The 23,537-nt window shown below is 38.0% G+C and overlaps 1 protein-coding gene and 1 long non-coding RNA gene across 2 annotated transcripts; both read right to left on the bottom strand.

The window, feature by feature from the left end:
- Window positions 1–1,324: 1,324 nt before the first annotated feature.
- On the bottom strand, window positions 1,325–22,269 carry SDHAF4 (succinate dehydrogenase complex assembly factor 4). Its single transcript, XM_038554458.1, has 3 exons — window positions 22,107–22,269; window positions 10,524–10,673; window positions 1,325–1,755 (listed from the first exon to the last, which is right to left on the bottom strand). Exons 1-3 carry the CDS (start codon window positions 22,168–22,170, stop codon window positions 1,646–1,648), a joined length of 324 nt encoding a protein of 107 aa, XP_038410386.1. The 5' UTR covers window positions 22,171–22,269; the 3' UTR covers window positions 1,325–1,645.
- Window positions 18,972–22,086, bottom strand: LOC119876877. Its single transcript, XR_005367904.1, has 2 exons — window positions 20,689–22,086; window positions 18,972–19,168 (listed from the first exon to the last, which is right to left on the bottom strand). It is a non-coding gene; the product is annotated as an uncharacterized LOC119876877 (long non-coding RNA).
- Window positions 22,270–23,537: the final 1,268 nt, after the last annotated feature.

The following is a 23,537-nucleotide window of genomic DNA, read 5'->3' as shown; positions in this document are numbered from 1 at the left end:
TAACCTAATAAAAACTTTCACTAATAGGAGTTAATGACTCATAATGACTAAGTTATAGAATGCTTTTAAAGGAATGTGGTTATTACTCAGCAGCATACACAGTAACTGCCATTAGAAGAACAAATGCTGACTGAGAGCTGATACAAAGACTGAATGGCTAGGCCATTACCAGACTACTCAGTTTGTTTCTGAGAACACTCTTTTAAGAAAGTTTATTCTTTCTTAAGAATCTCCTACAATCTTCTTAATCTTTAATCTTAATCTTTCTTAAATCTCCTACAATCTTCTCAAATAATATTGCATTTATAAATCATATCACACCACTATCAGTCCACTGCGCTGTCTTCTACAGACCCTTCAAACCCTTTCTTCCTAAGTAATTTACGTGGCCTAGGGGCTGAAGGTCCAATCTCTGCCACGGTGTAAGGTCTGACAACACAGGATCCTTTAGAGGAGCCCAGCAGTTCCCATTCTTCCTTCATATCTATAAACTGGACAAGACTTTTCCTGACCCAGTTATCCAAAGGCCATAATATAAGAGCTTCTGAGTCATCAAAACTGACTAGGCTGGCCCATTTCAGTCCCAGCTTTTCTCATATTGGGCCTCTGTATCTAAATTTTATGTTTAACAAACTAGTGTATATTTCAGCTCAGTTCATCCATGCAAAAAATCACGAATCTTCCAATTAATGATGTTTTAATGTTATTTTCATATAAAACAGTTTCAGTTCAAGTATTTCAAACTTGGTTTCTTAATATTTCCCCCAGAAAGCCTAGAGACTTGGAAAAAACATTTAAGACGGAAGGATAGCTAACACTTACTGAGAGCCATGAGCTATGCACTGTTCCAAGTGGTTTGCATGTATTCACTCATTTAAAAATCTTCTCAATACCCTGTAAGGTAGAACTAGTATTTTTTTTTTTTTTTTTTTTAGAAATTTTATTTATTTATGAGAGACGGAGAGAGAGAGAGGGAGAGGAAGAGACATAGGCAGAGGGAGAAGCAGGCTCCATGCAGGGAGCCTGATGTGGGACTTGATCCTGGGACTCCAGGATCATGCCCTGGGCCAAAGGCAGGTGCTAAACCGCTGAGCCACCCAGGGATCCCCAGTAGAACTAGTATTATCTCCAATTTATGCACAAAGATAACTGAGGTGTAGAGAAGTTAAATAACTTACCCAAGATCACTGGCTAATAAGTAGCAGAGCTAGGATTTGAACCCAAGGTATCTGGCTCTGGAGTTAGATTTTCTGTTGTGACTGTGGCCTTATGAAACTATAATGTATTACTTGACACACAATTAAAAAGCCACTATTACCTAGCATTTGGCAACAGAAATCATTAAAACTTATTTTATTTACATTTGCATTTTATAAGTAGCTGATTAAACTGAAATGTGATGAAATGAGTTTGCAGCTCTAATCATCATTTATATACTCCAATATATTTAAATTAAAATTAATGTGCTAATGTAGAACTATTCCCCTTTCTTAATTTATAGCAGTATATTCTCTTTCAAGGCATTATTTTTTAAAAAAACACTATAGAAATTAAATGGCTTAAAGGACATACAGAAAGAAAATAATTGTAAATAAATTAATTCAAATGTACATTTCAGAGAAAGATACTGAAGTTAATATGTGGCTTAAAAATCAATACAGCGTCCTTTTCGTTCCCAATCTCCATATCGGGTAGGTTCTGGGCCTCTGGGTCCACCTTTTTCTTTGGTAACAGGATTAATATCATCTGGAAATTCTAAAGAAAAACAGAAGATGCAGAAACAGTAGTCAGTAGAGAAAGGCATTATGGCCAATTTTGAAGACAGGGTTATAGTAGATAATACTGGCTACATTATTACTATGCAGTCTTAAATGAACTATAAATATAGTTCTTTTCCCAAGTTTGAGAAATTATTTCAGGATACAAGATACAATTATCATATTCAATGAATTTTATTACCTACATTAATTACTTAAAATTCTTGGAGTGTTCTCAGGCCTTCCTGTGGGGAGTAGCTGCATATGTGCTGACGGATTAAAGGAGAAGGAAAGGAATTTAGGGAATACAGAGTACAAATCCATAGGATTTGAAAGGTTTTGAAACGCAATACTTTGGCTCAATGCCTCAGTCTTATTCTCAGTAAAATGGGTATAACAATCACACCTGATTTAGTATGTTGAGAATTAAACATTTCAACATGTTTAAATGTATGTAAAGAATCTAGCTCAGTGCCGGGTACAGAAAAATGCTCAATTAATTTTAGCAACGTGTACTGTTGCTCCTTATTATAGGGTTTTGGCTTCAGCAAATGGTTAGCTGATATTGCCATTTATGGACATAACAGCTGTTACTATCAACAGTGCATTCATAACTGGACCCTCTATCTGAGGTAGGCCCGCTTTTGAGCACTTTATTCATAGTAACTTGTTTTGTCCTTGTGATAATCCTATGGGACAGGAACAATTATTGTCTCCATTTTACAGATGAGGAAAATGAGGCACAAAGATGTTCAGAAAGGTGCTCCTGGTCACACAGCTACTATGTGGTAAAACTGAGTTTGAATTCAGACATTCTGGTTGCAGGCTTGTTCTCGGCCCATAAACTACTGCTCTGTATATAGGAAGAGCAGCAGAGGAAACGGCTATTAGAAAGAACCCCAATTCTTAAACTGTGTCTCTTTAGAGAGCTAAATGAACATCACTAAAATCATGTAGTACCTCTCTTGGAAAAAGAAAATAGAGAATTACCTGGAAATTTTTCAAATATTTATCTATTTTTAAAATTCTTTCTCTACTGTGAATGAACTCTTCCCCATCTATCATTCTGTTTTCTGAAGAACTCCATTCTTGGACTACATCTGAAAGTCTCTAAGGGAAGCTCTGCTGTCTCCCATATTTCTGGGGCTCACGGAGTCTCTTGGTCAGCTTGGGCTGCCATAACAAACTACTACACTGAGTGGCTTCAACAATAGAAATTCACTTTTTTATAGTTCTGGAGGTTAGGAGTCTGAGATCAGGGTGCTAGCATGACTGGGTTCTGGTGAAGACTCTCTTCCTGGCTTGTAGATAGCCCCTCCCCACTGTGTCTCACCAGGCAGGGAGAGAAAGACAGAGAGCTATCTGTCTCTTATTGAGGGTACTAATTCCATCATGGGGCCCCACTTTCATTACCTCATTTATACCTAATTATCTCTCAAAGGCTCCATCACCAAATAACACCACTTTGGGGGTTAGAGCTTCAAAAATGGATTTTAGGGAGACACAATTCATTCCACAGCACTAGGGAAGAAAGGGTTAAGATTATCCCTGTGCCTCACTGTACTTCCAGCTTCACCTTCTACCACCAAACCTCTATAGCCTTTCTTTCCTCTTTTGAATTCAACACCATTCACTTGCCCAATGCTTTTCTGCAGTCCAGTAATAAAAACTCTTCTATCTTCTTGGATAAGATCAATACTTGGTTCACAGCTTCACCTCTTCCCATTATCCCTCATATCAACACTCACATCAGTAACCTCACATACTATGGACACAGAAGTCCTTGGTCCTCTTTCCTCATGATCTTCAAGTCCACTTATGCCATCCATTTCTGTTACTTATCTCTTGACTACATTCCTTCTCCAAGTCCCACACTCTTAAGCTTCTCCTTTCTGTAGCTTTCTATGGAGGCTTTTCTCTCATGTTTCTTCAACCTAATTTTTACCCTCATCATAACCCACAGTTTTCTAAAACTTTATACTCTCACTAGTGCCACCCTGAGTCATGCTGAGTCGCATACTAGACTAATGTAGTTTTCTAACTCATCTGTTTTCTGACTCTCATGACTTCAGCCTAATCTGCATAGAAAGATGAATTAATCTTTCCAAACAGAATCCCTCTTCCACATTACATTAAGTGAAAGAAGCCAGACACAAAAGATTATGTACTGTATGATTTCATTTATATAAAATCCTAGGAAAGGCAAAATTATAGTGACAGAGAACAGATTCGTGGTTGCCAGGGAGATGGGGAAATGAGACTAATCATAAAGAGGCACCAGAGGCTCCTTGTGGGATGGAACTGTTGTATATGTTGTATTTGTTACATGACTATAAAAATTGCTAAAATTTTTCAAAATGTCTACTCAAAATGGGTGAATTTTATTTTATGCAGATTATACTATAGTAAAACTGAATAATCTCCATTCATTTTTTTTTTTTTTGAATAATCTCCATTCAAAAACATTCAGAGCTTTCCTCACTGTCCACTGCATAAAGCCCATATGCTATAACCTGGTACTTCAGCCTTCCAGATTTGAGCCATACCTTTCTGACCATACCTTTCTCTTTTTTGAAACATTTCCCCACCATTCCTTAACTACTAATGATTTTATTGTGCCTTTAAACCCCAGTTCAAATGTTATCTCTTTTCTTTATTTTTTTTTAAAGATTTTATTTATTTATTCATGAGAGACACAGAAAGAGAGAGGCAGAGACACAGGCAGAGGAAGAAGCAGGATCCATGCAGGGAGCCTGACGTGGGACTCAATCCTGGGTCTTCAGGATCAGGCCCTGGACTAATGGCAGTGCTAAACCGCTGAGCCACCCAAGCTGCCCCTCTCCTTTTTTTTTTTTTTTTTTTTTTTTTGAACTTTCTTTTGGCATATCTTTTACTCCAGTTACCACATAATGTCTTGTTCACAGTTATTTATGTATCTCATTTCCCTTATTCATCTTTGCATCAAACAGGGTGCTCAGTTGCAAATGATATCTTTTACCTTGATGAAGCCTACTTTATTAAGATAATAGTACTTAATAATGAAGTCTATTCTTTGCAAAGGGACAATCCATACATTTTTCTTAGAATGACATATGTATCAGAGGCAGGGAGGTAAGCCTAGAAGGAAGGAAACAGGGAAGAAGACAGACCAACAGAACGACAGATGCTTGAATTTGGGTTTTATTGGTAGGATGGATAAGAGATGTGTTTGACAAATGTTAAGAGGGTGGTATCAACAAGACTAGGATCCAGGACAAGGGTAAGAAGCAGGAGTGAAGGTCTATCCCGAGATTTCTGAATCTCTGCTTTTCAGCAGAAGTAGAAGAGCTTAAAATAGAGTTTAGAAAGAAATGGTTCAAGGACTAGGAGGAGAAACTGGACAAAGCATAACCAAAGCCAAGACAGGAGATTTCCAGAAGTAGTGGTTACAATTTAACAATGCCAAAGCTTGTGGACAGTTCATATAAAATGAGGATTGAAAAACATTTGCTGGTTTGGTGATGTTTACTAGACCAGTTTCTAAGAGACAGTATGTTTGACATAAATTTCACTGACTCAAAAGTTACAATGAATAGCATTGTGTCAAATAGATGATTATCTTTTGAAATGCATTTTTCTTTTTTTATTGTATTAAATATGTATAATATTTATCATTTTAACCATTTGTAAGCATACAATTCAGTGGCATTAACTATATTCTCAATGGTCTGTAACTATCACACTATTTATACCCACAAGTTTTTCATTATCCTCATTATAAACTCTGTACCCATTAAACAAAAACTTTTCCTTGATCCCCTCCTTCTAGACTTTGATAACCTCTATTCTACCTTGTATCTATGAATTTGCCTAGTTTAGGTACATAATTTAAGTGGAATCATGTATTTGTCCTCTGTGTCTAACTCATTTCACTAAGCATAATGTTTTCAAGGTCCACCATATTGTAGCATAATCAGAATGTCATTCCTTTTTATGGCTGAATAACATTCCACACTCATTTTGTTTATCCATTTATCAACGGATATCTGAATTGTTTCTTTTGGCTACTGTGAATAAAGCTGCTATGAACATAGATATACAGATATCTATTTAAGTTCCTGCTTTCAATTCTTTTGAATATATACTTAGGAGTAGAATTGCTAGGTTCTATATCTGACTTTTTTTGAGAAACTGCCAAACTATTTCTCATAGTAGTTGCATCATTTTACATTCCCACCAGAAATACAGGATGGTTCCAATTTCTTCACATCGTTGCCATCACTTGTTTTCCAGTTTTTCTTAAATTGTAATATCCTAGTTGGTGTGGAGTATCTCACTGTAGTTTTGATTTTTTAAGGAGTGATGCTGAGCATCTTCTCAAGGGCTTGTTAGTCATTTGTATATCTTCTTTGGAGAAGTGTATATTCAAGTCATTTGTCTATTTTTGAATTGAGTTATTTTTGTGGAGTTGTAGGAGTTTTCTATATACTCTCAATATTAATTCTTTGTCAGATATATGATCTACAAATACTTTCCACCATTCCATACATTATCTTTTCACTTTCTTGATAATATCGTTTGATGTCCGAAATTTCTTAATTTTAATAATGTCCAGTTTATATACTTCTGTGTTTGCTGTCTATGCTTTTGGTGTCATAACCATAAAACTGCTATCAAAATCAATCATGAAGATTTTCCACAACACTTTCATCTAATAATTTTATAGTTTTATCTCTTAACAAAAATACATTTTTGACATATTTAATTTTCAAATATGGTATAATGTAAAGGTCCAATTTCATTCTTTTACGTGTGTATATCCAGTTTTCCCAGTGCTACGTATAGAAAAGACTGTCTTTTCCCCTCACTGAATGATCTTGGCAACCTTCTCAAAAGCCAATTGAGCATGTATGTGACTATGTGAGGGTTTACTTCTGGGATTGCTACTTTTGTATATGACGTTTAAATGAAAAATTTCCTCTTAGATTTTTGGGCTTGGCTAAAACTACTAAAGAAGACTTTTACCTTTAGATTATGCTTTTCAAAAGTCTCCAACATTTTGGATGATTGATTGATCTGATTATTAGACTGGGCTTAGTAAAGTACTATAAACTGAAAAATTTAACTGAATGAACAAAAAGAAAAGCTTTTATATTCTAAAGAATTCCAGACAGAGGTCCCTGTATCCTCTGTTTAAGTCTTCTTGTCCAGGATGCTTCACTGCATGGTTGGTTAACTCTCAGGAGAATGGAAAAATTAGACAAGCAGGGCAACCCTGTCAAAGTTTCAAACTGGTATGTTAACATTTATGCTATCTAAAATGTTATTTTTTGAATAGCTAATACTTGCACATTTTCTACAATTCAAAGGTACAAAAGAGTATAGAATGAAAATAAAGTAACACTTTAAAAAACATGAGCCAAATTTTATATATACTAAATACAAAACACTGTTTAGTGATAACTGCACCACCCTTAAAAAACCTTTTCTTTCTCCAAACTTCCCTTCTCTTTCTCCAACCACATGGCTATGGTGAGAACAACTGCCTCCACCTGTGACCCATCCCACTGGCCACTCTGACTGATTTAGCTATAGACACCGGATCCAAGCTTGGCAAATGAACTTTCTTCTTCAGAAATTTGGAATTAGTTGTGTCTGGGTGGCTCAGTTGGTTGAGTGACCAACTCTTGGTTTTGGTTCAGGTTGTGGTCCTGAGATCTAGTCTCGCCTCAGGCTCCACACTCAGCAGGGAATCGGTTCAAGATTCTCTTCTTCCTCTCCTTCCCCCTCAACCCTAACTCTCTCTCAAATAAATAAATAAATATTAAAAAAAAAAAGAAATTTGGAGTTAGAATTAAACAACTATATTTTGTCTAGTTCTTCTATTGAACTGAATAGCAGTTAGGAGCAGTTTTTTCTGCCCAGTGGATTTAGAACAGTCTGATGACAGAAAACAATGAAGAGAAAAGACCAGGGACAAGAGAAGGAGGAAGAATATCCTGGTTTCCATATAGTGCTTACTCCCCAGGTCCATCTTTTTCAAAGGTCCAGCAGCATCACTGCCCTGGGGTACCCCATCTGTGTACCTTGTAGCCCAATAACAACCTATATTGTTGTTACTTCTGTTTAAGTCTGCTCAAGTGGTTTTCAAGTTATTTGCATCAAAACAGTTCTCAATTCATAAACTGTGTCATGTGAATACTGGGGTATAATAAATAAAACAGGGGCTTAGAAATTTTTTTTTAAACCTACACAGAGTAGTCAATATGGTAATTTATTCATTGTGAAATGTTTTATTACTGTTAAAAAAGAATTATAAATAATAACATGTTCCTTTCATTCTTTTTTCTCAATAACTAAAATACTCTGACGCTTCAAAAGTCAAGAGAAGCTTTACTATACAGGCATACTTCATTTCACTGTGCTTCACAGATACCGGATTTTTTACAAATTTTTTTTTTTTTTTTTTTTTCGGATTTTTTACAAATTGTAGCATCCCTACCATAAGCAAGTCTACTGGTGCTATTTTTCCAAACAGTACTTGCTCACTTTGGGTTTCTGTGTCATATTTTGGTAATTCTCTCAATATTTCAAACTTTTTTTATTATTATTATATTTGTTATGGTGCTCTGTGATCAGTGATCTTTGATATTACTATTGTAAGTTTTGGAGCATCAAGAAACATGCGCCATATAAAACAGTTAACTAGGGAACCCTGGGTGGCGCAGCGGTTTAGTGCCTGCCTTTGGCCCAGGGCACGATCCTGGAGACCCGGGATCGAATCCCACGTTGGGCTCCCGGTGCATGGAGCCTGCTTCTCCCTCTGCCTATGTCTCTGCCTCTCTCTCTCTGTGTGTGTGACTATCATAAATAAATAAAAAAATTAAAAAAAAAAACAGTTAACTGATAAATGTTGCATGTGCTCTGACTGTTCCACTTAACAGTCATTCCCTTGTCTATCCCTACTCCCTAGTAGGCCTCCCTACTCTCTGGGACAAAACAATACTGAAATTAGGCCAATTAATATCCCTATAATGGCCTTTAAGTGTTCAAGTGAAAGAAGAGTCACATCTCTTTCACTTTAAATCAAAAGCTAGACATGATTAAACTTAATGAGGAAGGCTTGCTGAAAGGCCAAGATAGGCCAAAAGCTAGGCCTCTTGCAACAACCAGTTAACCAAATTGTGCAGACAATGGAAAAGTTCCTGAAGGACATGAAAAGTGCCACTTCAGTGAACTCACAAATGATAAGAAAGCAAACAGCTGATATGGGAAAGACACCATCTCCACAACATCAAAGTACACAAGGTGAAGCAGCAGGTGGTGATCCAGAAGATCTAGCTGAGGTAAATAATGAAATTGGCTACATTAAACAACAAGATTTTCAGTATGGATGAAACAGCCTTATATTGGAAAAAGACTTTCATAGCTGGGAGAAGAAGTCAATGCCTGGCTTCAAAGCTTCAAAGAACAGGCTGACTCTCCTAATAGGGGCTAATGTAGTTTGTGACTTTAAGTTGAAGCAAGTGTTCATTTACCATTCCACAAATCCTAGAGCATTTAAGAATTATGCTACATCTACCCTGCCTGTGCTCCATAAATAGAACAAAGCTTAGATGACAGCACATCTGTTCGCAACATGGTTTATGGAATATTTTAAGCCTGCTGATGTGACCTACTGGTCAGAAAAAAAGATTCCTTTCAAAATTGGACTGCTCATTGACAATGCACCTGGTCTCCCATGAGCCTGATGGAGGCGTTCAATGAGATTAATGTTGTTCTCATGTCTGCTAACACAACATCCATTGTGCAGCCCCTGGATCAAGGAGGCATTCGACCTTCAAGTCTTATTATTTAAGAAATTGATTTCCTAAGGCTGTAGCTGCCATAGGTGGTGATTCTTCTGGTGGTTCTTGGCAAAGTGAACTGAAAACCTTCTGGAAAGGATTCACCATTTTGATGCCATGAAGAACATGTGTGATTCACGGGGAGGCCAAATTATCAGCATTAAAAGGAGTTTGAAAGTAGTTGATTCTATCCCTCAAGGATAACTTTGAAAGGTTCAAGACTTCAGTGGAGGAAGTAAATGCAGATGTGGAAATGGCAAGAGAACTATAATAAGAAGTAGGGCCTGAAGATGTGACTGTAAAGATGGCTGTAATCTCTTGTTAAAAACTTAAACAGATGAGGAGTTCTTTTGAAGGATGAGCAAAGAGAGTGGTTTCTTGAGATGGAAACCATTTCTGTTGAAGATACGGTGAAGACTGTTCACATGACAACAAAGGGTATAGAATATTACATAAACTTAGTTCACAAAGAAGTGGCAGGGTTTGAGAGGATTGATCCCAATTTTGAAAGAAGTTCTACTTGGCTAAAATGCTATCAAATAGCATCTCATGAGAAATCTTTCATGAAAGGAATAAATCAATGTGGCAAACTTCACTGCTGTCCTATTTTAAGAAATTATTACATAAAGCATCACCCTGATCAGTTGGCAGCCACTAATATTGAGGCAAGTCTCTCCACCAGAAAAACATTATAACTCACTGAAAGCTCAGACGATGGCTATTATTTTTAGTAATAAAGTATTTTTAAAGTAAGAGATATATATTGTTTTGTAAGACACAATGCTATTGCACACTTATAGACCACAGTATAGTGTAAACATAACTTTTATAAATACTGGGAAGCCAAAAAAAATTATTTGAGTTGCTTTACTGCCATATTTGCTTTATTGCAGTGGTCTAGATCAAACCCATAATATCTGTGAGGTATGTCCATACTCACTTGTCAGTGGTTCTTTCTCTAAATTAGAATCTTCTGGTGCATCAAAACGACCTTCTGGTAACTTTGGCTTCTTAAGAGATTGTTGAATAGGTTTGGATTTTTCTCCTTGAGAACTCATTTTCCTCACAGAATGACACAGAAGGGGTGATCCTGAAGAGTGGAGACAGTGAAAAATTAGGAGCTGTTCATTTATTCTGCTATAAAGGTAACAGTTTTATTTGTTTTTAGTTTATATACTCACATTTATCACAGTACAAAAAGTACAAAAGGGCATACAGTAAAATTTCTTCTATCTTCCAGATAAGCATTTCCCTTCCTCAGAAGCAATCCATATTATCAGTTTAAAAAGAAAAGCTTTAAAATAAATTAGCTAACCGTTATCAAAATTGAAAGAACTGGGCAGCTCGGGTGGTTTAGTGGTTTAGCGTCGCCTTCAGTCCAGGGCATGATCCTAGAGACCCGGGATCAAGTCCCATGCAGGCTCCCTGCATGGAACCTGCTTCTCCCTCTGCCTGTGTCTTTGCCTCTCTCTCTATGTCTCTCATGGATAAATAAATAAAATCTTAAAAAAAAAATTTGAAAGAACTTATATGTTGGGACACCTGGGTGGCTCAATGTTTTAGGTCTGCCTTTGGCTCAGGGAGGATCCTGGAGTCCTGGGATTGAGTCCCACACTGGGCTTCCTGCATGGAGCCTGCTTCTCCCTCTGCCTATGTCTCTGCCTCTATCTCTCCATGTCTCTCATGAATAAATCAAATTTTATAAGAAAAAAAAAAAGAAAGAACTTATATGTAAAATACTGATTCCTGTGTGAAGCAATGCCCCAAATACCAGAAATGAGATGATTAAGTGTAACTACGTAGTACAAAGTTTTAATCACAATATTTACCATTTAAATCACAAGAGATTGTATTTAGTATTTGTATATTTGAATTCTAATCATGATTCTCTTTTCCTGCCAATTAAACATTTAGAAATGTATTTGGCATTTACAACATATAAATGAGAAGAGAAAGCTAAACTATTATTTTTAGTAATAAAGTATTTTTAAAAATCTTAACAAGGGTTGGAAGGGTACAACCCTTGTTAAGATAATGTTCAAGAAGTAACAAGGGTTGGAAGTTATCCAACCCTTGTTAAGATAATGTTCAAGAAGTACAAAGCCACCCTGAAAAAATGACCTCAGGGTTGGGTTTTCAACTTCCTAAAGGAATGCCTTTAGAGGCAGGGCTGGGGACCAGTTCCAGTTATACCACTGTGGTAAGTGGAATAATGACTTCCAAAGATGATCAGAACCTCATACACAGAACCTATGAAGAGATTAGGTTCCATGGTAAAGGAGAATTTAGGTAGCAGTTGGAACTGAGGTTGCCAATCAGATGACTGACCTTAGGCTAGAGCAATTACCCTGGGCTATCTGTGTGGGTCCCCTGCAATCATAAGAATCCTTAAAAGGGGAAGAAAACTGGAAGAGAGAACCAGAGGGATGGCAGCATGAGAGCCTTAATGGACATTATTGGCTTTGAAGATGGAGGAAATGAACTTCAACAGCCTCTAGAAGTTGGAAAAGGGAAGAAAGAGATTCTCTTGCTAGAGCATCCAGAAGAACACACCCCTAATACCTGATTTCAGTCCAGAGACTTCATACCCATTTCAGACTTCTTGCCTCCCAACTACGTTTGTGATAATTGGTTACAGCAGCAGTAAGAAACGTATACAAATACTTATTAGTTGTTTGACCTTTGTCAAGTGACTTAGCCTTTCTAAATCTGTTTCCTCAAATTAAGGTAACAGTACCTATCTTATGAGTTACTAAATAAAGAGATAATTCACGCAAAACTTTTAGCACTGTGACAGATTTTATCTAATATCATCATTATAGTATAATCTGGAAGCTCCTCGTAGCATTAGATATAATTAGAATTTTCTTTCATTACATGTATTTTATTCACATTCTAGCTATCACTACATCACCATACCCTCTCTTTAAAAAAATTATATATATAGGGGTGCCCGGCTGGCTCAGTTAGTAGAGCACACAGCTGTTGATCTCAGGGTTGTGAGTTTGAACCCCATGTTGGGTGCAGAAATTACTTAAAAAATTATATATACACACACACACACACACACATATATGCAGATATATATGTACATAAATATTTGTACATAAATATCTCTTTTTATACATACACACCCTCCACAGCCAATTTGGAACTTACGTAAGAGTTGTTTGTAAGATTATATAAAGTTAACATCACATATAAACTGCATTAACAATTTCCAAATAGTTTATCAGGCTGTTCATTTGCCTATCTACTGCATACAGCTTAGTGAGTAGAAAAATTATTGTTTGAATGACCAATTAGAATACAAACCAGCATTCTCCCACAGATACAAGAGCCCACAAAACACAAGGATTAAAAAAAATAAATACACAACTGAATGTTTTAATAAAGCTATGACAATGATTTACAGAGCTAATATAGTTTTCTCCATATACATACTCACTTGTATATGGAAAACATGTAATAATAACTTATAAGGCAGCATTTATTTTTATTTAAGAAATGGAAAATATAGAAATAGGAGTTTCTGATTATATTAATATATTTCATCTAACAATCTGATCTTGGTTTATTGTGGTTGACTATTTAGAAAAATATTATACTGGAAATTTTGGTGAACATAAACCATGCTCAGTTAAAGATATTTTCAGTTCAAATCTTGGAATTTTTGTTAATTATCCACTTATCTGAAACATAAGACTCTTCAGAATGTGACATCAATATATCCCAATTCAGGAAGTTTGGCTATCCTCCACAATAGAAACTTCTGTCCATCATCTAATGTCCAACTATCTATCCATCAACAAATCTATTACACATTTATAAAGCATGAGTGGTTGTTTCTAAGTCATAATAATTCAGTAATAATATAGATATATAAAGGGGAATTTTAACAGTTACAAAGTCACTTTGAAGCCTAAAAATCAGCCAAGTACTTAACAGATACTAGTAGCCACCTGTTACTGTGTGCTTAATCTTGACTCAATACAATAAAATCAGCATTTTTTGTTTTAGGTTTGTTTTTGCAAATAAAATCTCTTAACTCAAAGCCTGAAATGGTATTCAGTATAAAAATTAATCTTGGTATGTTCCAAATCTAAGTATTTAGATACTATCTAAGTATTTAGATACTTGGTATGTACCAAATCTAAGTATTTAGATACCTCAGTATTTACACAAATTCATAAAAATGGCACAAAAAGGTCTTGCAATCTAAGGGCACTAGAATCACACACATGGCTTCAAAAGCAGCCATACCACTTAATAGCAATGTGATCCTAGGAAGGTTTCTATATCTCACTGAGCCTGTCTCCCCATTTGTAGAATGGGGATACTTGTACTTACCTTGGTTCAGAGAAATGAAGTAATGTGTATGTCTCTACGTGCACACACGAAGTATAACAGTAACTTGAGCCTAACTGTGGGACACAGAAGTCAGTGTGCAAATGAGATTTTGGTAAAGCATGGGAACACAAGTGTACTGTGGGAAAACAGAGAGGAGTAGCAAAGTAGAAGGCTGAGAAACTAGTCTGTAGGTCTGGCCTTGAGGAATTCTGAAGGAACTTTACCTTAGAGAAAAAGGTTACAAGAAAAAGCTAAAAAGACCAGTTTTCTCAAAAGACTCACAGAGGCCTAAACAGAACTACTTCTGTAGACAGGTAACAGTGTGACAGAATGCAGAGCAGGAGAATTCCTCTCATGTCTGCACCATACCTGGTAAGACAGGGGACACTGTGCTCTTTGGCACTCACAACCTTCACAGCTTTGGAAACAATTCCGTGCACAGCAAGCAGGCAGAGGAGGTGGCATGAGGTACATACAAGTAGCCTGAAGGGCAGACATCAAGAAAAAAGGGTCTATATTGGGTCTTAAGGATTAGCAAAGAGGTGAAGGGGAGCCCCAGAGCCACTCCTGTGGATTCTGCCTATCAAATAGGAGGTATGAAGCAAAAGTAATTATAGCTGACCCTTGAACAACACAGGTCTGGACTGCACAGGCCCACTTATTCATGGATTTTTTACAGAACAGTACTATAAATGTATTTTCTCTTCCTTACGATTTTCTTAATAACATTTTATTTTTTCTACCTTACTTTATTGTAAGAATACAATATATAATATATATAATAGGCAAAATATGTGTTAATCAACTGTTTATATTATCATAAGGCTTCCATTCAACAGTAGGCTATCAGTAGTTAAATTTTGGGGAAGTCAAAAGTTATATGTGGATTTTTTATGGCACAGGGGGTCAGTCCCAGACTCCCACATTGTTAAAAAAAATTAGCCGTATATTAATGTTAGTACTACATTTTGGCCTTCACCAAACTTCTGACTATCTCAACTACAAGGGCAATAGCTGACAAACAAAGCAACAATCATTCTTTGAGAAACAAGAAAATCACCACCATAAAGCCCAGGTCTTCTTCTTCAAGGGGTGGTTTGGCCTTATCCAAAGCCTATTTAGAACTGGGTTTACAAGTACAGTACAAGCAAGAAGATGATCTTCTGATATAATAATAAAAGCAAAGGAAAAAAGACTAAGTTACCATTATATTAGAACGACAAATAACTTTTCAGAACTTCTGTTTCTGGTAATTTGATAAATTATAGATGTCTAAAACCCATCGCCATAAAACATCTAAAAAGGCTAAAAAAATACAAAAATTTCTTAATCGGACAAAGAATCTTTTAGAAAGTACATAATGATAAACTAGCAAAGCCATTCAGTGAGAGAACCACTGAACCACTTAAACTGCTACATAAACTGTGTCCTTCTCACCTAGAGCTGGGGTACAGAGCTTTCAGGACAGTAGGGAGAGGAGTCTTCTGAGCCTGAACAAAACAAAAAGCCTATTAGAGGCTTAGCACCCAGAAGAGAAATTGAGCCTGAAGATTTATTTATTATTTATTTTTAAAGATTCTATTTATTTTTTCATGAGAGAGAAAGAGAGAGAGAGAAGAGGCAGAGACACAGGCAGAGGGAGAAGCAGGCACCATGCAGGGAGCCTGACGTGGGACTCGATCCCAGGTCTCCAGGATCACACCCTGGGCTGAAGGCAGGGCTAAACCGCTGAGCCAACCAGGCTGCCGGAGCCTTAAGATTTTAATGTGCATATAAAACACCTGGAGCATATAAAAAATCTTGTTAAAATGAAGATTCTGAGTAGGTCTGAGTGAGACTTGAGATAGTGCATTTTAATAATGTCCAGATGATGTTCATGCTGCTGGTCAAAAGAGCAGGGAGCTAGAAGCAAACTTCCAATAAATGAAGAGAACAGTTAAGGAAGGACAAGTACCATCTCAACCTTGGTTCTGAGTGGAGATGAAACAAAGAAGCCCTTCTACAGATTTTGAAACTACTGGCTGACTACACCTATCTATGCCTGATTATACACTATTTGCATGGTCCAAAAACACCCAAGGGGAACATCTTACATAAAGTGGACCCACATCTATATAGTTGAAGTGCTCCAGACACATGACAAGAGCAGAAGCAAATCCTCTGTGGAGAAATACCCTCTCAAACCATGTCTCATTAAAGTCTCAAGAGAGAATCCCAGTAAAACAAGAGTTAGTAAAACAACAAATAAGACCAGACCATAAAGATTTGACATATTGAAATCAGAAGATAACTATTTAATGTGTTCAAGGCAAAAAGTCAAAAAGGAGAAATGTATGAAAAGCCAACTTAAAACACAAATTTAGAAATACAACAATTTAAATGTAAAGTTCAATAAAAGGCCTAATAGCAGAACAGATACAGTTGAGAAGAGGATTTGTGATCTAGAATTAAGTTCTTCAGAAATTATGCAAGAAAAAGCACAAAGATGAAAATAACCAAAGATAAGTTTAAACCTGTGGAGGATAAAATGAGAAGATCTAACAATTGTCTATTCAATCATGATTCCACAAGGAGATAGTGGAAAGACCACAGGAAGTACCATGGACAGGAATCATCAGATGTAGGAAGCATAAAGAAATGCCGAATTAAAGGGAAAAAAATGCATCTAGACGCAAGGTAAAATGGATAGCCCCAACAAAGAAGCCAGATCAAAGGAAGATCTAAGAAGAAGCCAGATAAAAGATTACTAATAATGGAACAAAACTGAACAGACAGGTAACTTCCCCAGAGCCATAATAGAAGCCAGAAGATAGAGCTATGAGAAAATGATATACCCATTAAAACCACCTTTCAAAAACAAAAAGTCAAAGAAACCAGATTTCAGATTAAAAATAAGACACATATCAAAAAGAACACTAAGAGACCATCACAAAAGACTGCCACAAAAGGAACTTCTAAGCAATTTACTTTAAGAAAATGATCCTAAAGTGAAGTGTGTGATAAGAATAGAGAGAAAATGGAAGTTTTATTCGGGAGAAGAAAATATTTAATTCAAACCAAGTATGACAAATAGAAGGTGTAAAAAGATGGTAGAAATAAAGCCAATTATATCAATAATTATGATTATAAATGAATTCTCCAGTTAAATAGGTATAGACTGTCAGACTCCAAAAAACAAAACCCAGCCACATGCTGTTCATATAATAAGCACATGTTTAAAAAAAAAAATGACCAGTGTTAGAAACTGAAGATTTGTGTCCCCCACACCACCCTCATTCATATGTTGAAATTATAACCCCTAATGTGGTGATTGTTGTGCCCAAGATTGCGAATCAGAGAAACCACCAAGGAGCGGACAGGGATGCAAACACACGAGGGTTTATTTACAAGCTCGAGCTTGGGTCCAAGTATACCTGACACAGCGGAGCCGGGACTTGGACCCCGAGACTAAGAAGCTTAGCAACTTTATAGGGGCCAGTGGCCAATGGGATACGCAGAAAGTTGCACAGTCATGCTGGTCCACTCGCAGGTGGCCCATTGAGTTACATTTTACCCTAAAGAATCCATTTGAACTGGCCTATCACTGAGCCGATTTCGGGTTAGGGTGTGCCCTGGGCTTGACTAGGGCGGGGCAGTGTCCTAAGTAATAAGCAGGTCAGCACAAGGCGGGTGCAGCACAAAGTGGAGTCAGTTCTGCTCTGCTTGTCCAGGGGTAGGGGATTCTTGTTAACTTTCCTGGGTCCCACAGTGATATTAGGTGCTGGGGCTTTGAGATAATTAGGTGATGAGGGTGGAACCCTCACGAATGGGATTAGTACCCTTTTAAGAAGAGATATGAAAGCTTGCTGTGGCTTTCTGCTCTCTGCCACAGGAGTAGACAATGAGAGAGTAGCCATCTGCAAACCGGGAAGCAGGCTCTCACCAGAGACCAGATGTCCTGGCATCTTGATCTTAAACTTTCCAGCCTCCAGAACTGTGAAAAATGAATGTTTGGAGTGGAAGCCACCTACTCTACGGCAATTTGTTATTATAGTCCAAACTAAGCCATGTGAGATGTACTCTTTCCACGTTTTTAGTTTTGTCTTAAAGAGATAGACACACAGAAAATGGAAGGAAAAGAACCACAGTTAGAGAAGAAAATGGTAACATAAATAAAAGACATACAAGTGAGAGAATCAACAAAAGCCAAGAGTTGGTTCCCTTAAAAGATTAAAACTGTGAAGTCTTTGGTTAGGCTAGTAAGAACAAAAAAAGAGCACACAAAATAAATAATATGAAGAGAAGAGATTACATAATTATATATGAGAGCAGATATTTTTTAAAAAGGAACTTTATGCCTCTAAAATGAAAGTGTATAAAAAAAGTGTATAAAATAAACAGATTTCTAGAAAAATGTATTAAAGCTGACTGAAGAGAAAAGCTGATAAACAATGCAACAACCATTAAAGAAATTAAACCAGTAATTTAAAATCTTCCCTCAAAGAGCAGATGGTTTTGTAGTTAAGTTATACCAAATACTCAAAGAATGAATAATTTCTTTAAACAAAATATGACAAAGAGAAAAGGGTAGTAAGACTCTTGAATTCGCTATATGAGGCTTAGAATAACTTAACCTTTGAAAGCAGAAAAGGAAATTCCAAAAGAGGCAAATTACAGGCCAATTTCAAAACAAAATATTAGCATATCAATTTCAACATCATATTGGGATCCCTGGGTGGCGCAGCGGTTTGGCTCCTGCCTTTGGCCCAGGGCACGATCCTGGAGACCCGGGATCGAATCCCACGTCGGGTTCCCGGTGCATGGAGCCTGCTTCTCCCTCTGCCTATGTCTCTGCCTCTCTCTCTCTCTCTCTCTCTCTGTGTGACTATCATAAATAAACTGAAACTTAAAAAAAAAAAATATATAATCATGACCAATTTGAGTATTTTCTAGGAATGCCAGATTGATTTAGCATTAGTAAAATCTACAATTCACCAACTCACCAGATTTAAAGGAAAAAATGATGTAATCACCCTGAGATGAAAATAAATGAATTCAGTAAATTTCAAGATTTATTCAGTCTTAAAAACCAGACAAATACATAAACAACAGTAAAAAACCCTTCTAGACATAGCATGGGACTTCGTTAACCTGATAAAGGCACATCCATAGCTAATATGACACTTGAAATATGAATGCATTCCCTTTACAATTACAGACAAGATGACCACTCCTCGACAACATGCTACTGGAAATCTAAGACAGAAAAACAAAAGAAAAAGACAAATATTAGGAAGTGAGAAACTAGATTTTCATTACTTGCCATTAATATGAGTGCCTACCTAGCAAAATACCTTCTCCCCCCTAGCTACAAATAAATTGTTTACATTAATAAACTAATTTAGGTAGGTTACAGGATACAAAAGGAATAAATAATTATGTTCTATACATAAACAGCAATCACAAAATGATAATTTAAAAAAAATACTGAGCAGGGTTAATCAAATCCCAACAGGAACTTTTTTTTTTTTTTTTAGGAACTTTTTTTTAAAGAATTCTTTTTAAAGATCTTGTTTATTTGACAGAGAGAAAGAGCACACAAGCAGGGCCCGCGGCAGGCAGAGGCAAAGGAAAACAGATGCTTAACTGGCTGAGCCACCAGGTGCCCCTCCCCCCCCCTTTAAGAATTTGATATGGAAAGCAGATACCTAAGAATAGCCAAGGCACTCTAAAAAACAGAATGAGAAGATTTACCCTAGTAGATATCAAGATTTATTACAAAGGTATGGTTATTAAGACAGTTGATATCAGCACAGGAATAGACAATTAGATCAACAGAACTGAAAAGGGAGCCAAGAAATAAACCCATGCCTATATGTTTATGTAAACTTGACTGAAGACAGTTAGCATCATATCAATGAAGGAAAGGCCCAATATATGGACCTGGGACAACAGATTATTGACATGGAAAATAAATGAAATTGGTTTCCTGCCTCACACCATACACAATAATCAATCCTGGGGCAGCCCGGGTGGCTCAGCGGTTTAGCTCCGCCTTCAGTCCAGGGCACAATCCAGGAGATCAAGTTCCAGGTTAGGCTCCCTGCATGGAGCCTGCTTCTCCCTCTGCCTGTGTCTCTGCCTCGCTCTCTCTCTCTCTCTCTCTCTCTGTGTGTCTCTCATGAATAAATAAATAAAATCTTAAAAAAAAAATTAATCCTGGTAGAATAAAGGCTTAAATACAAAAAGCAAAACTATAGACCTTTGAAAAGAAAACAGAGAATAACTGACTTCAGGGTAGGAAAGGCTTTCTTAGACAAGATCACAAAGCACTGACAATAAACAAAAGGATCAATACAAAATTACAACGATATTATGGTTACCTATTTACCAAAAGACACCTTTCTTTAAGAAAAAAAGACACCTTTCTTTTGAAGCTGTGTGACTGTACATGCAGAGCCATTATTTTATTCTGCTGTGGTATATGATTTTCTTAAAAAAAAAAAAAACAAAAAAAACAACACTACGGAGTGACAAGAACAGCCCCAAATCGGAATATTTGCCGCTTACATAACTAAAAAAGGTTTAGTATTGAAATATATGTAAAGAATATAAATAAGAAAGACAAACAATCCATTAAGAAAATGAAGAGATTTCATCAAAAAAGCGAATAAATATTTGAAAAGATGTCTGACTTCTCTAATCAGAGAAGTTAGAAAAGTAATTTAGCCAGGATAGTGGATACAAAATCCAGAAGCAAAATCATAATGACATACCATTTCAATACCCTATTCAATCAAAAATTAAACTTCCTGATGATTATCAAATGTTGACAAGTATGTGGAGCAAGAACTGATGTTTCTGCTGGTAGGAGTGTAATTGCCAGTAGGGATGGAAATGCCTTTACAACTTGGCATCATATTAGAAGACTGAAGAGGCCTCTACCATATATTCCAGGAATTCCATTCCTTGTATTAGACCACCCGTAACAAGAATGTGTAGCAGCCAGTCCTCGTGTTTCCAGAATTGCCCAGATGTCCACTGAGAAGAATAGAAAAACCGTATGATATACTCTCACAACTGAATGATTAACCACAATCTCACACATCAATATGGATGAAGCTCAAAATACAGCTGTTAGTTGAAAAAAGCAAGTAAAATAAGTACAAATGGTAGGAAGCTATTACTATAAAGACCCACTGCCTGAGGAAGATGCATCCTGGGAGCTTCTTGGTAACAGAAATATTCTATTTCTTAAATTGGAAAATGGGTTCGTATGCTTTGCTTCGTAACTTACACGTGTCTTAAGTTTTTGGTATCAAATACTCCATTCTTAAGTTTTTAACACAAGTGAGAAAGGGATAGTGAATGAACGCACAACGAAATTTACAGTTACTACCGTGGAGTTTGGATAAGGCGGGGCTTTCCCTTTATTATTCATTCCTGGACCATTTAAAACGTTTACAATTAACAAGTAATATGTTTGGGGAGAAATGTTTACCGAAAACAAACTGCGTAGAGATCTGGGGCCTATTACTATGCAGGGTAGTTAATTCTGTTTCCCACTTCCACAATTTCCCCAGGATGTCCTCAATTAAAACTATGCTAAGGATCTTTTCTGGGTTAAATCTAAAATATTGAGAAAACTTTCCAACAAAAATGCCGGTTTTTACTGAAAGCATGCATTCTTTCTTTGTATTAACGATTCTTGGCTTCATCTAACTTTATTATACTAATTTGCAACTCTGACCCACCTCTGCACTTTTCCAATTTATTTAGACCGTAAACTACCATAAATCCTTTCTGGTGTAAATTCAATAAGTAAATGAATGACTCTTGTTCCAAAGGGCCCTCTTTCCCATTCTTTTCCACGAGCGCCAAAGCCTAGTGAGCCCCGAGAGCTCCCCAGGAAACAAGCCCTTCCTGCGCAGGGACCGGAAGGAGGCAGGTCCGCAGGCGGGAAGGGCCCGGGTGGTCTTCTAGCCCTAGTCCGACCCCTGAGATCCGGGGTGCTGAAGGGACCTGCCCGGCACCAAGAGCTGGACGGCCGAGCCGTAAGAAGAGAAGCTCTGCAGCACCCGGTGCCTTCAGACGCCCGGGACACGCGCTGCTTGCGCCGAGGGAGGCCTTTCTCGCCGCGCCGGGCCTTCGCGACCCTGCCCCGCGACCTCGGCCCCGGGACCCGGCGTCTTACTTGCCGCTCTCCACGCGGTGGCCGGGACGCAGCCAAGCAACCGAGCCAGCCTCGACACAGTCATGGCGCCAATCCCCACACAGTCCTGGGGGCGCAGCAGGGAAAGGGAACCAACAGCGCCGACCCGGGCCCACCCCGCAGGAGGGGCGGAGCTCTCGCGAGGCGGGGCCTGCGTCTGATTGGGTGGGGGCCTGTGTACGGAGGGGGCGGGGCGGAGGGGGCGGGGCCTGCCTGGTGGGCGGGGCGGAGGGGCGGGGCCTGCTCGGTGGGCAAGGTGGGCGGGGCTTCAGGAGCTGGCAAGGTGGGCGGGGCTTCAGGAGCTGTTCCTAAAAACCCGTGCTCGGGTTCCGGGCCGTCTGTAAGGAAAAGGTTCAAGGTGGATCCTTGGGTGGCTCAGCGGTTAGCGCCTGCCTTCCGCCCGGGGCGTGATTCTGGAGACCGGGAATCGAGTCCCACGTCGGGCTCCCTGCATGGAGCCTGCTTCTCCCCCTGCCTGTGTCTCTGCCTCTCTCTCTGTGTCTCTCATGAATAAATAAAATCTTAAAAAAAAAAAAGGTTCAAGGAGAGCGACTCGAACTACCCTGACCTCCTGCTGCTTAAAATTCCAAATTATGACTGAGGTTGGATGAGGGAATAATTCCATGTGTTCCTCTCAATCTAAGACAATGGTCTCTTGAAAGATCCCTTTCATAGTATGCAAAGATGAAGCACATTTTTTACTCTTTTGCCCGTGTGATAATAGCCTTTCCTTGTTCAGTTCTCTTATTTTTTAAAGGTCTGTTCGTTCAGTGAACTAATTCGTTGGTTCTGACGCATTGACCGGATGACCTGAAAGATGACAATTTTGAGTGAAGAGCAGAGCAAGAAAAGGCTTGCCATCTGGTCCAGGCTGCAGTGGAAGTGGGCCAGTGCAATTGGCCCATAAATTCCAACCGTTCCAATGACGTTTGGAGCATATGTGGCAGATCAGGAGGCTTTATGTAACTTGTGGAAATCCTTACAGAATCACAGTGTAGGTCCCTAGATTCTTATTTTTTCAGAAAAGTTCTGGGCTAGCTATTGGGCGCTGGCAATGTCTGACATTAGGCGGCTGGGCAATCTGAGTTTCTCATCGTGACTTGGGAGTTATCTGATCCTCCAGGATAAGGAGCCCTTTCACTAAGAGCAAGTATATACAAAACAAGGCCAGAAACAAAACCCAAGCAATTTTCATTAGCAGTTAGCTCCTATAAATGCTTTTCACCCTTAGCTATATCTACAGTTCAATGATGAATTCTTTGTGACCGGTTGACTGAGGAAAAAAAATTCAAAGCTGGATTAAGAATGGCTTTGCTAAATATACTGACTCAGCTATTAATGGACTGTCTTGGCATTTAGAGCCCCGTTTAACAGAGACTCTCAAGGAACAGCAGAGAGAGAGAAAGACAAATC

Source organism: Canis lupus, chromosome 12 (assembly GCF_011100685.1).
Source record: "Canis lupus familiaris isolate Mischka breed German Shepherd chromosome 12, alternate assembly UU_Cfam_GSD_1.0, whole genome shotgun sequence".
NCBI classification, from domain to species: Eukaryota; Metazoa; Chordata; class Mammalia; order Carnivora; family Canidae; genus Canis; species Canis lupus.
This window is presented reverse-complemented; position numbering and strand designations above follow the sequence as displayed.

What these genes read in the sequence shown, in the direction of transcription:
- SDHAF4 (XM_038554458.1), bottom strand. Translation starts at nt 22,170, where the DNA reads ATGACTGTGTCGAGGCTGGCTCGGTTGCTTGGCTGCGTCCCGGCCACC. An exon ending in CACCGCGTGGAGAGCGGCAA is followed by an intron (nt 10,674 to 22,106) that starts GTAAGACGCCGG and finishes TCCACTCTTCAG; the next exon opens with GATCACCCCTTCTGTGTCAT. An exon ending in AGAGAAAGAACCACTGACAA is followed by an intron (nt 1,756 to 10,523) that starts GTGAGTATGGAC and finishes GTTTTTCTTTAG; the next exon opens with AATTTCCAGATGATATTAAT.